General features: G+C 41.9%; 1 protein-coding gene and 1 pseudogene across 1 annotated transcript; one reads left to right on the top strand and one right to left on the bottom strand.

The window, feature by feature from the left end:
• Positions 1-398: 398 nt before the first annotated feature.
• LOC125189821 lies at positions 399-2,352 on the bottom strand (annotated as a pseudogene).
• A 13,260-nt stretch (positions 2,353-15,612) lies between these two features.
• On the top strand, positions 15,613-16,093 carry LOC125189819 (polygalacturonase-like). The gene is made up of 2 exons (XM_048087049.1): positions 15,613-16,035; positions 16,088-16,093. Exons 1-2 carry the CDS (start codon positions 15,613-15,615, stop codon positions 16,091-16,093), a joined length of 429 nt encoding a protein of 142 aa, XP_047943006.1.
• The last annotated feature ends 390 nt before the right edge of the window (positions 16,094-16,483 follow it).

The raw sequence follows: 16,483 nt of genomic DNA, 5'->3' as shown, positions 1-16,483 counted from the left end.
CTCTAGTGGTTGTAATTTTCCATACGGTCGTTGATGTTAAGGCCTTCACTTGTTGGCAGGCTAAGCAGCGCTCCACGAATGCCGCTATATCCCTCTTCATGCCATTCCACCAAAAGGACTTCTTCAAGTCTTGATACATCTTCGTACTTCCCGGGTGAGCAGTATATGGAGTCTCACGAGCTTCACTCATGATCTCGTTCTTGAGTTCCTCGTCGTTTGGTACGCACAGTATCCCTTCGAATGTGAGGGCGTTGTCGGACTCCTCACTAAAACTTTCAGATTTGCCAGTTCTCACTTCAATTCGAATTTCTTCAAGTTTCTCATCCATCCGTTTTTTTTTTTTTTTTTGAAGGAAAAGAAGAGGTTTATGTAGCCACCATGTTCAGAAAATCAAGAGCTTAAACAATATTGAACCATAACGGGATATAAATTTTTTGGCAACAACGACAAAAGTATTCTAGAATACAACATTCATGGCTGCTGTGCCGTCTCAGTAGTTGGAGCGGTTGGAGCGGCAGGCATCCTGCCTTGAAGTCCTTGATACTGTTGATGGTTTTGTTGATTAGGTGGTAGCACTGGAGGAGGCGGTCCCATGTAGCCATACTACTGGTAGTATGGTGGGTAAAATTGACCTGGAGGGGGCGCCTGCTCGGGTAGCCATACTGCTGAGCTTGTTGATGCTGCTGTTCAGAACCACCTCTATTTTCATTAGACGCAGATGACCCACTGGAAGGCCCCTCTTGAGGTGGAATGAGGGCACCCATCCTCTCGGGATCCATAGAAGGATAATATGCCCTCAAATGATGAGGCAGAGGAGGAATGTCGAAATAAGGCACTAGTGGCGGTTGTGTCTGACCGCCAAGTGGGGGAGCCTGAAGAGGCTGTTTCTGTTGTTGCGATATGACTGCCCTTGGGAGCAACCCACTTTGAGTCACGGCTGCTTGCCGCTTTGCTTCATCAGAGCCTTCAGAGTCCAGCTTTGGAGCTTGGGGTCTGCCCCACAGCAGCTTCATCCTCAAGCCTTTAATAACTAGTTTGTTAGCAAGTTCCTCAGCTTTCTCAGCACCTTCTCGTGTCGTGTAAGTACGAAAGCACAGGCCCTCCGGAGAACCATCTTGACAGACTCTATTTCTCCATGTGCATAGAAGTTGTCTCTTAGATCCTGCTCGGTAATCCTAGCATCAAGTGTCCTCCCACATAGAGGGTTCTAGTGCTCTCATCATCGGGAGGCTCCAAAGAAGGCATCTCCCCGGCCTTGCTCAATAGCTTCATTGCCACTGGATCATTCACTCCGTAGTAGCGATCTTTAATGTTTTGTTGAGACAATTCACCTTCAACAGGCATCTCGTGCCTGTAAGGGCACTCTGGACCTCTTGTACATTGACCACGAACATAGAAACTGCAAACATGAGCTCGGTTTCTCTTGTAATATGGTGTGGTTCTCTGGAGCTTCAAAATAGTACATTTGGACGAGCCTTTCCAAATGAAGACTCATAATCAATCCCAGCCCTTACCTTGCGATCATGCTCCTCTGCAAAGTATTCCCTATTCACATCATTCTTTGGAATGGCATCATTAGAATCAATACTCAGAGCAGTATCGTGAACCTGAACGGGCAATCCATACTCGAGATCCAAAAGGCAAACCTGACAAACATTTTTCAGCTTACTACAAGTTTGGCATATCTCAGATTACTACAAGTTTCTCATCCATCCGTTGTGCTGCAACGATTTTTGTTTTCAGATCTGGTTCAACCACTAAGGTGGCAATTTAGCATTCCACTGTTTCAGGTGCCCTTACCACTTCCAATCACAATTTACTAAACTCTCGCATCAAACTTTCCTCTTCTGTCAGAAAAGTAGCTAGATGCGAATGGTTCTGCCGGCTCAAAGCATCTGCCACTACATTTGCTTTACCGGAGTGGTAGTTGATGCCACAATCGTAGTCCTTTAATAGTCCGAGCCATCATCGTTGTCGCATGTTCAAATCCTTCCGCTCGAAGAAATATTTCAGGCTCTTGTGGTCCGTAAAAATTTCACATCGAACTCCGTAGAGATGATGCCTCCAAATATTTAGGGCATGTACTACTGCTGCTAACTCCACATCGTGGGCTGGGTAGTTCAACTCGTGCGGTCTCAATTGTCGTGACACGTATGCGATCACTTTGTTGTTTTGCATCAACACGCATCCTAATCCAACCTTCGAAGCGTCGGTGTAGACTACATAGTTCGCTCCAGGCTCTGGCACTGCAAACACTGGTGCGGTCGTGAATTTCTCCTTCAAGAGTTGAAGGCTCGCTTCAGACTCCGGGGTCCAATTTACTTTGACTACCTTCTTGAGTTGTTGGGTCATTGGTCTCGCTATCTTGGAGAACCCTTCTATGAACCTTCGGTACTATCCTGCCAAACCTAGGAAACTCCGAATCTCGTTCGGTGTCTATGGTGACTTCCATTGTTGTACGGCCTCAACTTTGGCAGGTTCCACTCGGATTCCTTCTGCCGATACAATGTGTCCAAGAAAGTTTAATTCGTTTAGTCAAAACTCACACTTGCTGAATTTGGCGTATAGTTTCTCGGTCCTCAACGTCTCCAAGGTGATTCGTAGATGCTCCTCTTGCTCCTTCTCATTTTTCGAGTAGACTAGAACGTCATCTATGAAGACTAAACGAATTTATCCAAGAACAGATGGAATGCTCGATTCATCAGGTCCATGAATACTGCAGGTGCATTTGTTAGTTTGAACGGCATCACAACGAACTCGTAGTGTCCATATCTTGTGCAAAACGCAGTCTTCGGTATGTCCTCCCTTCGAACTCTTAGCTGGTGATATCCGGACCTCAAGTCCATCTTTGAGAACACGCCGGCTCCTCGAAGTTGATCAAACAGGTCATCTATCCTTGGCAGTGGATACTTGTTCTTTAGGGTCAATTTGTTCAACTCTCTATAGTCGATACACATTCTCATCGACCCATCCTTCTTCATCACGAAAAGTACTGGTGCGCCCCACGACGAGACACTAGGCCTAACGAAACCTTGGTCCATGAGCTCCTGGAGTTGTATCTTGAGTTCCTCCAACTCTTTAGGCGCCATTCGATATGGTGCTTTGGATACGGGTGTGGCTCCCGGCTCGAGGTCGATCGTGAACTCCAATTGTCGATCTGGCGGCGGTCCACGTAACACTTCGGGAAAAACGTCTGGAAAATCTCGCACAACAGCGACGTCTTCCACTTTCCTTTCATCCTTCTCATTGCCGTGAAGATAGACGAGATAGGCAGGTCGCCCCTTTCTCATCATCGCGATAGCTTGCAGCGCAGAAATTATCATGGTTCGTCGGTTCATCGAGATTCCATGATACACGATAGGTTCTTTTCCTGGAGCTTGTAAAGATATTTGCCTCTCCTTACAACGAATCGTCGCAAAATTCGTGATCAACCAGTCCATTCCTAGAATTACGTCGATATTTCTCATCGCCATAACTTGCAGGCCGTGAGCGACTAACTTAAGTTCTCCTAACACAATTTCTAGGTTCGAGCATGTTCGTGAGATTTCTACTGTCCCACCCACTGGTGAAGACACTATCACCTTATGTTCAAATTTTCTAACAGGCAAGCTCAAAGTGTACACACATATTTCAGATATAAACGAATGCGATACGCTCGTGTCAAATAAAAGGGATGTTGAGGATTTCGCCCATACCTGTCAGATTTTCCTTCTCGCATTTGTCTTGCTCAGTCTTCGGTTTCTTCTGTTCCAACATGAGGCTCCTTATCACGACGATATCTCCATCGACGGGCCTGACTCGGCGGATACTTGTGCGGTGGGGGACTAAGTGGCGGTCCATCCCTCGCAGCTGCCATGGCTGGGAGTAGCACACCTAACAAGCCAATCATATCGCCTCGAGGCTTGTACTCGGGCGGACTGAACCACATAAATGGTAACGCAGCTTGAGCAGTCCATTCACTCCAAGGAGAAGGCAGGCTGTGGATAAGTCTCGAGATCCCCGCGTGATGGGTAGCTCCTCCATACGCGTATGCATCCATCCAGCGGTCGTAGAACTCAGTGACGTAGGTCAGGAGAAAAGACTTTCCATCCCATTCAAAATCTTGGTAGGTTTCTATAGGGAAAACCTTGTTCTTCGCGTAACGGTCTCGCATTGGTGCGTAATACCGGTTGAGCATCTACAAAAAGGAAATCTCAGCATCAGCACAAGGATCGAAAGAAATCAATAGTGTATGAGGTTTCAAATGATGCGGAGAGTATGATGGATATGTATGTGTCGAACGATGGAGGTGTGAAGGTAGTATCATATCAAAAATAAACGGAATTTCATTTCTGAGGTAAATGGTTCGTATATTTTCGTGTTTTCGATAACTCACAATTCGTTCTCGTAAGTCGCTCGCCTCGCATTCGGCGTTTTATGCCTCCAAGTTCGATATCGTCACAAAATATTTTTCATTCACAACACGTTTTATAACTATGTATAGCAGCTCATGTTCATTCTCATAATATCGTTCATCATACAATCAAGCAATCACATTCACGTAGAGTTCTATTCATTCAACTCATAGCGGTCTTAACATATAACCACTTGCATAACAACATTCATCATTCTTGCATAGTCGAAGTTAGAAATTTCACATTCATGCATATTCGTCATTTCATATTCCAAGAAAATCTCAAAATGTCACAACAATTTTTATTCATTTCAATTTCCAACATTTCATAATTCATATCAGTATTCATCAAGATACTTGTTACCTCATCCATCGTGGTTGAGCGGAGACGAGTCGTGGTGTTGAGCATTCGATGATTATCGATTAATCAATTTACACATTTTTAGACTTCAATTCAAAAAGACTCTTGGGTCCAGAGCGGGCTCTGATACCAACTGTAACAGCTTGCCATTCTAGGGTATAATAAATACGGCGGTTGCTACCTAGGAGGACTTAAAAGCAATACAAACATAGGCTAGGGTTCCATTTAAAGGGATTTGACTGAAGTAATTAATGAACTATTAAAGCAATAAGTCAACGGCTTAATCATCCAAGTTTTTAAGGGAGCGTACCTGCCCAGAAGTTTCACGGCTACCTCGATTGTGCTCATCCCAAAACAGGATAACCCGATATCCTGGTCGGATTATAGACCAATTAGCCTCTGCAACGTGACAAACAAAATTATCACGAAGCTTCTTACGGCTAGACTTGCGCCCCTGCTCCCGCTGATAATCTCCCCAAATCAAAGTGGATTTTTTAAAGGCCGGCTCCTCAATGACAACGTTCTACTGGCACAAGAGATGTTTCATGAACTTGCAAAGGGCTCCCCGGCGCCCAACGTGGCGATCAAGATCGACATGGCTAAAGCCTATGATAGGGTTCAATGGACTTTTCTTGCGGCTGTCCTGCGACGCATGGGCTTTCCAGAGACTTGGGTAAGCTTGGTTGGCAGATGTATTGGATATTGTTGGTTCTCGATCTTAATTAATGGTGCTCCGGCGTGGTTCTTCAAATCCACCCGAGGACTCCGACAAGGTGACCCCATCTCCCCGGCCCTTTTCGTGATTATGGCTGACTACCTGTCGAGAGTTTTGGATAGACTCATCCTCGGCAGAAAGGACATGGTCTTCAAAGCGACACGATATTGCAAGGAAATTAGTCATTTGGCCTATGTTGATGACGTCTTGATCTTCACACAAGCTAGCACAAGGGCGCTTGGGAGGCTCAGAAGGTGCCTAGCAAATTATGAGGCCATATCCGGACAACAAATTAATCTTGCCAAGAGTAACTTTTATTTAGATGCAAAACACGAGCAATGGGCAGCCGCGGTCCAGACAGAAGGGGGATTCTCAAGAGGTACGTTTCCGTTCCTCTATCTTGGAGTCCCGATTTATCGGGGAGTCAAACGTACAGATATGTTTTTGTTTATCCGGGAGAAGCTAGCCAAGAGAGTTAGTGGGTGGGCTCATCGACATCTCTCGTTTGGAGGAAGGCTCACCCTCATCAAAAGCACGCTAGAAGCCATCCACATCCATATTTTCCAAGCAATCGAGCCGACGAAAGGGGCGCTGGGAGAACTTGATCAGATTCTCGCAAGATTCTTTTGGGGATCCACTAATGAGCACAAGAAAACGCATTGGATTAGTTGGGAGCAAATTTGCCTCCCTACGGCCGAAGGAGGCCTTGGTGTGAGACGTTTCAAAGAGGTCCTCAGAGCTTTCAGCCTCAAGCTTTGGTGGAGATATAGAGAAAACAAATCTTTGTGGGCTACTTACCTAAACTCGATATACTGCAGGAGAGCCTCTCCCCTTACAACTTCGATCTCGGGCAGGTGTAGTCCTACTTGGAGAAGGCTATCTAGAGCTTGGTCGACGGCACAACCCCACATTAGATGGATGGTTGGAAATGGGAACATCCTTTTCTGGGATGAGATCTGGTTGGGTGATACATCGATTAGGTCACTCTGCCTTGATGATAGAGGAGATCCAATGGCTCGCATCTCGGATTTCTGGACTGATGGGCAGTGGAACCAGGCAAAGATACAACAACTCCATGACCAAGAAGGGTTGCCACAAACAGTCATTGAGGATATCATCAGCATGCCAATTTTGGATGGCCACCAAGACTACCCGAGATGGATCCTTTCACAAAGGGGAAACTTCACTCTTCATTCGGCCTGGGACACTATTAGAACGCATCGCCCTATCATTCCGGCACTCAAAGATTTATGGAATATGGGAATCTCATCTTCCATTTCTATTTTTATCTGGAGACTCTTATCAAATCGCATTCCGGTGGACACGAAATTGCAGTGGAGGAACATCGAACTTGCATCCAAATGCCATTGTTGTTTGAATCGTCCTAGGATTGAGACTTTGCAGCACCTCTTTGTACAAGGGGAGGGAGCCCTCAAAGTCTGGAATGAATTTGACGCATGGTTCCCAGGTAACTCGCATCCCCTCCGCCTTAATGATACTATCCCGGATCGACTCGAAAGCTGGTCGAAGAGGTGCGGTCAGCCGACTAAGGCTCATTTAAGTGGAGTGATCCCCTGCCTTGTCTTTTGGTTCCTATGGGCTGAGCGCAATAAGAGTCGCCACTAGGATATCAGCTTCAAGGCCTTCAACGTGGTATGGCAGATTCAAATGCACCTTTGGAATCTGATGAGCAGCGGAAAGTTGGGCCCAAAACAATGGAGAGGAGTCCGGATGACCATCGACCCTCCGCCTAGAAATGATAATGGCTTCCTCCAGATGATAGTGAAATGGCTTCCTCCAGATGATAGTGAAATGGCTTCCTCCAGATGACCCTTGGCTCAAACTTAACATTGTGGGAGAGTATAATGCCGAGAGTGGTCTGGCCAGCGGAGGAGGGATCCTACGCGATCACCTTGGTTGCTTGAAGTTGGCTATCTGCTTCCCCCTTAGGGCTACATCCATATTTGAAGCGGAGCTCATGACCATCCTCCACGGCCTCCAAGAAGTTCAAAGCTATAACCGACCCATTGTGATTGAATCGAGCGTTCCCCTTCTGATTGCGCTCATTAATGCAAAGGAGTTAGGACCAGCACACTCGAGAGTACCGATGGCGCGCCTTATCCTTGCGCAAAGGCAAACCCAGTCCTGTTTCTCTTTCATCCAACGCGAGGGGAACAAGGCTGCATGCTTGATGGCAAAACGGGGCGTGGATTTGGCTTTCACTGAAAAGTTTGATGCAATTTCAGCTCCTAGACTCCTCCGAGCTATGATCCGACTGGAACAAATGGGCACCCCGAATATCAGAACCGCCGATCCTGAGGAGTATGTTTTTTGATTCAGTTTGGCCACTAGAGTAGGTAGGTGTCATGCCCGTACGGGTCTTGTCCCCCTCTTACTCTTGTGGTGCTGTCCCTTCTCCCGGCACGTCACTTTTGGGCGTGGCCAAGTTATGTACGTTGGTTTGGTTGTCTATGATATAAAGGGATGAGGGACCCACGAACCCTCAACCGTAAAGGTGTTTAAAAAAAAAAAAAAAAAAAAAAAAAAAACGGCTTAATCAAGAAAACAATAATGGATAGATATCATAGAATATGCTAAAAAGGCAAGGGTTCAATATAATTCAAAAACGCATTTTTGTCTCAATATTCTAAACCAAAAGGAAATAGTTCAATTCAAACAGCGATACTAAGTTTCAAGTTTCAGCGGAAGCAACCAAGAGAAAAGTGAAGACATGTATGAAGACACAACTCCACTTGATGTTTCAAATGATCATATCATTATTCAATTTATTAACCATACTCAGTGGACTCATGCCAAAACATTTTAATAGATATGCCATCCTTACCATAGTGAACTCGAGTTTGCATTTATAAAAGAATATCATCGAGTATCACAAAATAATTTCATAGACTGGCCAGTCAAACAATTCCTCCCATTTTCTCAACAATCAACAATTTCATAGTGCGACGAAAGTGTGGCCACACTATTCGCCCACGAGACCGGCCGACTAGCAAGGACGGCTCCCGATCCCAACTGTGTACACTAGCCTGATAGGGCTTGCGGCCCTACTCGGACCCGAATTCGTTTATATAGCCCTATAGCCTAATGGAGCGGACTCACAAACTAGGCATCAGGCACACAACATAACCAAAACAATCACAGGCATGGCATAACATAATCCAGCCTTATAACACCATAATCAATATTTTGGTAATAAAAGAGTTTAGTGAATAAAGTCCACCTCGATTCCTTAGATCACAAGTAGGTTCTTCCTCTTGCTATCACTCCGAGAGCGCATGTTACCACCTTTAATTTATGTGTATCACAAGTAAGTCTCAATCATCTGCTCATAATCATGCATGTTCCCAACGTTTTCCCCTTTCCCATTAACTCATTTTAATATCACCATTCAAAAATCAAGATTTTATTATCGTATCACTTTTTATTCGCACAACAACTCCAGATCTATCATCGAAACATGTCACGCATGAGTGTTTTAAAACACACCCACACGCATACACACAAACACACACGCACCAACGCGCACACACACACACGATTCACACACCCACACATATATGCACCCCATATTCATCAATTGTTTCCCCTTTCACTCAATCTATATGCATGAAGGTTCAAGAACACCGATTAATCGGTAGATGAAGAAAAGATCAATATAAAAATACCTTTCTCGATTGAACGAACGGTAGAATTCAAGTAATAGCCTTGATTCTTCAAAGATTCTTGAGTTTCAACTTCAATTCTTCTCAAAAGATGAAGAAATCTTGGAGAAAAGTAAAAGAAAAATTTGGGAGAGCGGGGACGTGATTTTGGGGAGTGGGGGGGCATTTTTTTGTGATCTAGGGTTTAGGTTTTGCCTCTTATTTATAGAGTGCAAGATATAATCCCATAATTAAATAATTAAAAAGATTTGAGGAGATATGGGAGGAGTAGTTGGCATGATTTTAGAGAGAAAAATAGGGGAATTCGAATTTTATGCTATTTAATTAGCATATGATTAAATTTGGATATTTTACGGAGTAGAATAAAATATCACGGAGCAGAATAAAAATAATAATCCTCCCCAAATAAATAGGTAAAGTGGCGATTTTTATTCCTCTCCCACAAGGAATTTAATTAGTTTCCTAATTAAAATAGGATATGGCATGATCTTCTTAGATATGGTAAGATATGCTAGAATATTTAAATTTATTCATGGAAGAGAATAAACAAGAGATCAAATAATATAATAAAATAATCCCCTCTCCTATAAATAGGGGATTTTCGAAAATCTCCTTGAAATAAGCATAGGGGTCGAAAATTTCATGGAATAAATAAGGAATAATCGGACTTTGGATTTAATTTGGATATTTATCCCAAGTAAATAATTAAATCCAAGAAAAATAGGATTTCTTTCCAATAAATAGGGGTGGTCGAAAATTCCAATTAAATAAAGATGCTCCTATTTAATCTCATTCATCCCTTAGGAATAATTCACCACAATTTTTACATCGCCCCGCATCAAAATATTCACATAATCGCATCACAAAATCCACCATTCTAATTTCACCTCCACGTCATATTTTTCAACGACCTTGACCATTCCACGGCCACGTTATATTTTCCACAATGTTGACTATTCCATAGCCACGTCATATAATCAACAAGTTTGACTATTCAACTCAAACTCAACTCCAAATCATAATTAGGTCACAAAGAATCATGTAATAAATCACTCATCAATTAATCCATATACTTCATAGCATTAAAAGCATTTAATGCAAAAGTTTTATGTCTCAGTACGGCGCCATATTAATCGTTGTTTGGAAGCTGTTGTTGTAAGCGAATTTGATCAACGGTAGTGCGGTCTCCCAACTTCCGCCTCGGTCGAGCACCACGGCTCTCAACATATCCTCGAGAGTTTGTATCGTCCTCTCGGATTGCCCATCGGACTGCGGGTGAAACGCCGTGCTAAAGTTTAATCGTGTTCCAAGCTCGCGCTGTAGACTAATCCAAAATTGTGAAGTGAACTTCGGGTCACGATCAGACGTAATCGTCACTGAGACTCCATGCAATCGCACGATTTCTTTTATGTAGATCTGAGCTAGTCTATCCGATCCGTGAGTTATAGGAATCGATATGAAGTGCGCACATTTGGTGAGTCGGTCTACAACACCCAAATGGCAGTGTTTCCTTTTAAGGTCTTTGGCAAGGCCGTCACGAAATCCATGGCGATGTGCTCCCATTTCCACTCGGATATTTCCAACGGTTGTAACCTTCCGTACGGTCGTTGATGTAAGGCCTTCACCTGTTGGCAGGCTAAGCAACGCTCCACAAATGCCGCTATGTCTCTCTTCATGCCATTCCACCAAAATGACTTCTTCAAGTCTTGGTACATCTTTGTACTTCCAGGGTGGGCAGTGTATGGAGTCTCATGAGCTTCACTCACTCATGATCCCGTTCTTGAGTTCTTCATCGTTTGGCACGCACAGTCTTCCTTCAAAGATGAGGGCATTGTCGGACTCCTCACTGAAACTTCCCGATTTGCCAATTCTCACTTGCATTCGAATCTCCTCGAGTTTCGCATCCATCCACTGTGCCGTGACGATTCTCGTCTTCAGATCTGGTTCAACCACTAAGGTGGCAATTCGTCCTTCCACTGTTTCAGGTGCCCTTACCACCTTCCAATCGCAATTTACTAAACTCTCGTACCAAACTTTCCTCTTCTGTCAGAAAAGTAGCTAGATGCGAATGGTCCCTCCGGCTCAAAGCATCTGCCACTACATTTGCTTTGCCGGGGTGGTAATTGATGCCACAATCGTAGTCCTTCACTAGTTCGAGCCATCTTCGTTGTCGCATGTTCAAGTCCTTCTGCTCGAAGAAATATTTCAAGCTCTTGTGGTCCATAAAGATTTTGCATCGAACTTCGTAGAGATGATGCCTCCAAATATTTAGGGCATGTACTACTGCTGTTAACTCCAAATCGTGGGTTGGGTAGTTCAACTCGTGTGGTCTCAATTGTCGTGACGCGTAGGCGATCACTTTGTTGTTTTGCATCAACACGCATCCTAGTCCAACCTTCGAAGCGTCGGTGTAGACTACGTAGTTTACTCCAGGCTCTGGCACCAATTTCTCCTTTAAGAGTTGAAAGCTTGCTTCATACTTCGGGGTCCAATTCACCTTGATTCCCTTCTTAAGTTGTTGGGTCATTGGTCTCGCAATCTTGGAGAACCCTTCTATAAACCTTCGGTAGTATCCTGCCAAGCCTAGGAAACTCCGAATCTCGCTTAGTGTCGATGGTGACTTCCATTGCTGCATGGCTTCCACTTTGGCGGGGTCCACTCTGATTCCCTCTGCCGATACAATGTGTCCAAGAAAGTTTACTTCTTTCAGCCAAAATTCACACTTGCTGAATTCACACTTGCTGAACTGATACCTAATCCAATGCACTAAACAACCCTTATCACTCAGATTAAGTTCTTGTACAGTATGTTGAATAATATCACATATTTTATGTAATTGTGTGCTTCTTGATCTTGTTTAAGATCTACCATACATGATGTTGTCCCTTGGAAATGAAATTATCTTCATGAATCGTCATATTCTCAAAGATTAAGACCATGTAATCTCTTGTACAATTGAATTTGTATTCTTTAGTTTGCTTAGGATATCTACAAATTGTGTTTCTCACTCATATCTCCAAAGAATTAGATGGAGTTGAACGAAACTTATCACGGACTGAACATTATCTAATAAAGTTTGACTTCCTTTCAGATACTCCATTCATTTATATAATATATGGAGTTGTCGAATCTGATCAGATTTCATGTGATTTCAAGTAATCAATAATTTCTCGATCGAAGTGTTCCCCTCATCGATCTAATCGAAGAGTATTGATACCTTTCCAAGTTATTTCATTACTACCCACTTAACATCCAAACTTTTTTGAAAGTTTATGGTTCATGAAAAGAAAAAATCAATACTTTAAAAAATTATAAGTAAAGTGATAAGTACAAATGGTCAGTCACTCTTTGTTTGAGTTTGAAACGATCCGCACACAATTGTGTGCATCAACTTTAACAAGTCTTTTGTATGAAACATTTTCTCATATAAGTCTAACATTCTCAATCTTGTTTCTTTCCTCATTAGAATGATCGAGTACACATATCAAAGATAGTACTCCCTTCATCCCGCTTTAGTAGTCCCAGTTACTTTTGAGCACTCATTTTGTAAAAATGATCTTAAATAGTTAAATTAAATAAATGGTAAAGTAAGAGAGACAATAATGTAGAGTGCACAAAAGTAACTGGACTGCTAAAGCGGAATGGAGGGAGTGTTATTCTTATTATTTTAGGTAAGGCCTTTTGTTTTTCCAATTTAGAATATGTCGCTCACATCCAAGCATATCTAATTATTGACATTTTCATCTCAATGACAAACATGCTTGAGCTTTCACTTGATGCATCTTGTACTTTGAATATTTGTAGTCCCTATTTAAGTGCCAATTTTCGTGACGCAAAATGCACCAATCATTCAGCAGTACCGACTTCTTTTTAGTCCATCCAGTTTTAGGCTTTAAGATCACATCCTACGTATTTTCTTAGTCTACTATTTATTCTTCCATTTAGAAGCAGTGTTTTAAAAACCGGATCGGACCGACCGGTTCGGCCACGAACCGGTGCATTGTCCGGTCCGGTTTGCATATTAAAACCGTCATCCTATTGAGCCGTTTCAGACCGGAAAAACCGCAAAAAACATCTATCTTATTTTATTCTCCACCTACTTTTTTCTCTCTTCTCTCCCCTACTCTTTCCCTCTCTCATACTTTACTCTCTCCACTTTAACTATTTAAATATCAATTCCTTAAATCATGTGCCCAAAAGAAGTGAGTCTAATACTCCGGGACGGAGGGAGTATTAGAATAGAGATTGAGAAAGAGAGAAGCTACTGGAAGATGATTTCAAAATTTTGTGGTTGAGGCATTTTTTGATATGGCGGCTTGTTGAATAAATATTAGGGTTGGGTAGGGCTGACAATTTTTGACACGACACGATAACACAACACGAACCGGCACGAAATTAATGGGTTTGGGTCAGAGCTTATCGTGTTCGTGTCCTTATCGGGTCGACCCATTAAGGACACGAAAATTTCGTGTCGTGTTCGTGTCGGGTTCGTGTTATCCGCTAACAATGCGTGTTCGTGTCGTGTTCGTGTTATCCGTTAACACATAATATTTTAATATTATTATTCTTATTAACACATAATATTTTAATATTATTATTCTTATTATTTCATTTTTCAATACTTATTTTCGTGTCATTAATGGGTTCGTGTCGTGTTCGTGTCGTGTTGACCCGAAACGGTTCGTGTCGTTAATGGGTTCGTGTCGTGTTCGTGTCATGTTCGTGTCTGAGGGTAGCGGGTCGTGTTCGTGTTCGTGTTTGAGGTTTTATTAACTAGTCGTGTTCGTGTTTGTTGTTATCGTGTTCGTGTCGTTATCGTGTCGACACGATAACGACCCGACACGCACGATTTGCCACCCTAAGGGTTGGGGATTTAAATATGGGGGTGTGGGCTGTGGGTTGTGTGGCGTGTGAGCCCCGTGTGAGGGAAGAGAATTACTATGATTCTTAGAATTTCAATTTCTATTTTATTTTAATTACATATATTATTATATTAATTGCCTGTCAAATTGATGATAAGAGTGCTAAAAATGATTATTTAAGTATTATAATTTGAATTTATTATCTTATATTTGTTGTTATGTTTAAGTATTTTGCTAAAAATATTTGAATTTATGTGTAAGTGTATAGACTTATTGGCATTTTGAGCTATTAATATTAATATATATTTAATTATATATATTTATATGTATGCTACAGTAAAACGGTTCGATCAGTGGTTCGACCGGTCCGACCAGTTGAACCGTGAACCGATAGCTACACCGGTTCGCTCACCGGTCCGATTTTTAAAACATTGTTTAGAAGACTATAGAAGTGTTCAGCATGAACACAAATTTGCCTTTGAAAATAGAAAACTTGTCTATTACGAAGTTTTACCTGCTTGTTCAATCTTCATGCTGAAGTTCACTGTGGATCTTCAATGTAATAAGAAAGAGATTGTTGGATTAAATTTATTCAGGCATTTGTGAGAAGCATAGTTTCAATTGATGTTAACCTCTCTATCAATCCAATCACCTTCCACATAAGCTTAAACTGATCTCTATTATCTCATACACTCCATTATTTGAGCTTCCAAAGCATATAAACTCTCTTTATGGCCAAGCTTTATGGGAACATCCGAACATGTGTCCATGTTCTGTATGTTGTTCAAAATAAAATGCGACATGATTAACTAAGTCGAAAGACATGATTTTCTTCGACAAACAAAGTATACTATGAAATTCCTTGTACGGAATGACACTTATTTGTGTGACCAATACACTTAATCCTTTATAATCCTAAAACTTATAAGCCAAAATGACAATCTAATCATAACGAAAGAATAAGTAGAAATAACAAATTAAAGATTAAACAAAGATCAAGTTCGTATTATTGATCAAACAAGGATTTATTGCATTGATTTGGTCTCACTAATTTTAACTTATTTTATGTCCTCGAACACAAAATATGGGTTTATTATTCATATCATATACTCTTTTTGTTTTATTAAAATGAAACATTTTCCTCTTTGAGTTGTCCTATTAAAAATGAAACGATGGAAACAACATCTCTACTTTTTCATCTCTCTTACTTTATTTTCTCTTCATTAACTCACAAAACAATACTACATAAAATTTTGTGCCGAAAAGCAAATGTTTATTTCATTTCTAATGGGACGAAGGGAGTATAAGCCTTAATGGTCCACAGGATTTAAGTCTATATTAAGCTAATTACATGGAATGCTTGCTTAGTTAATCCAATTAATTAGCGTCCATAAATTAATTTGCTCATATTGGCCACTCAAAATAATTTAACAAGTCAACCTCGTCACACGATGACAACCATGAAGGTATGAACGAGGCGAGACTTTTATGACATAATGCAGAACTTGAGCTTCAATTTTATGTACAACTCCATAATCCAAGACATGACAAGCAAAGACAGCAAGAATGTCCATATGAAATGTCTGGCATGCCACAACATGACGTTCCAATGGTTCGCGGTCTCAGCCCCTGGTGATAGTCCCAACACCGATGGCATCCACCTCTCTCACTCGTCGGATGTGAAGATCATCGGCGGTATGATAGAGACCGGTGACGATTGCATCTCCACGAACTCCGACGTGTCACGGGTGAACATCCGTGGAATCACGTGCGGCCCAGGCCACGGGATAAGCATCGGCAGTCTGGGTGGAAGCGCGGCCGAGAAGGACGTGTCGGGAATTTTCGTCACCAATTGCACTTTCATTCGGACACAAAATGGGGTTAGGGTTAAGACGTGGCCCTCCAGCCCAGCCACGTTGGAAGTTTCAGATCTTCTGTTCCAAGATTTGGTGATGATCGAGACTAGCAATCCTATTGCTATTGATCAAGAGTATTGCCCCAACCATCACTGCGACCGCACCGTAAGTTTTTTTTTTTTTTTTTTTTTTTTTTTTTTTTTTTTTCATTTTCTAGTTCTAATTTTTCTTCATATGTTTGTTGAATCCTTTTCAATGGTGCATGATGATGATTTATTTGTCTGCTTGATTATACGTTAGGCCATTTTGATTTGCACGGTAATTAGTGTACAATCAGTGGCGGATCCAGGATTAAAAAATGGAGGGAGCGGAATAAAATAATAAAATATTAAATATAATACTTCAATATGTTTTTTTAGCAAAATGAAAGTCTATTACAATTCAAGTAGCTCTAGCATCTGTTAACCGAGACAACTGATTTCTACGGGTATCCATATCTTGAAAACGTTTGAAGATTCTTTCATTAGAAACACTAGCAAAGATGGATCTTTCATTGTAAACTACCAAACTGTCATTCAACCACTCATCTCCCATTCTATTCCGCAAGTCAGTC

This window comes from Salvia hispanica, chromosome 5 (assembly GCF_023119035.1).
Source record: "Salvia hispanica cultivar TCC Black 2014 chromosome 5, UniMelb_Shisp_WGS_1.0, whole genome shotgun sequence".
NCBI lineage: Eukaryota > Viridiplantae > Streptophyta > Magnoliopsida > Lamiales > Lamiaceae > Salvia > Salvia hispanica.
The sequence above is the reverse complement of the archived record's forward strand: the minus strand, read 5'-3'. Positions and strand labels throughout refer to the sequence as shown.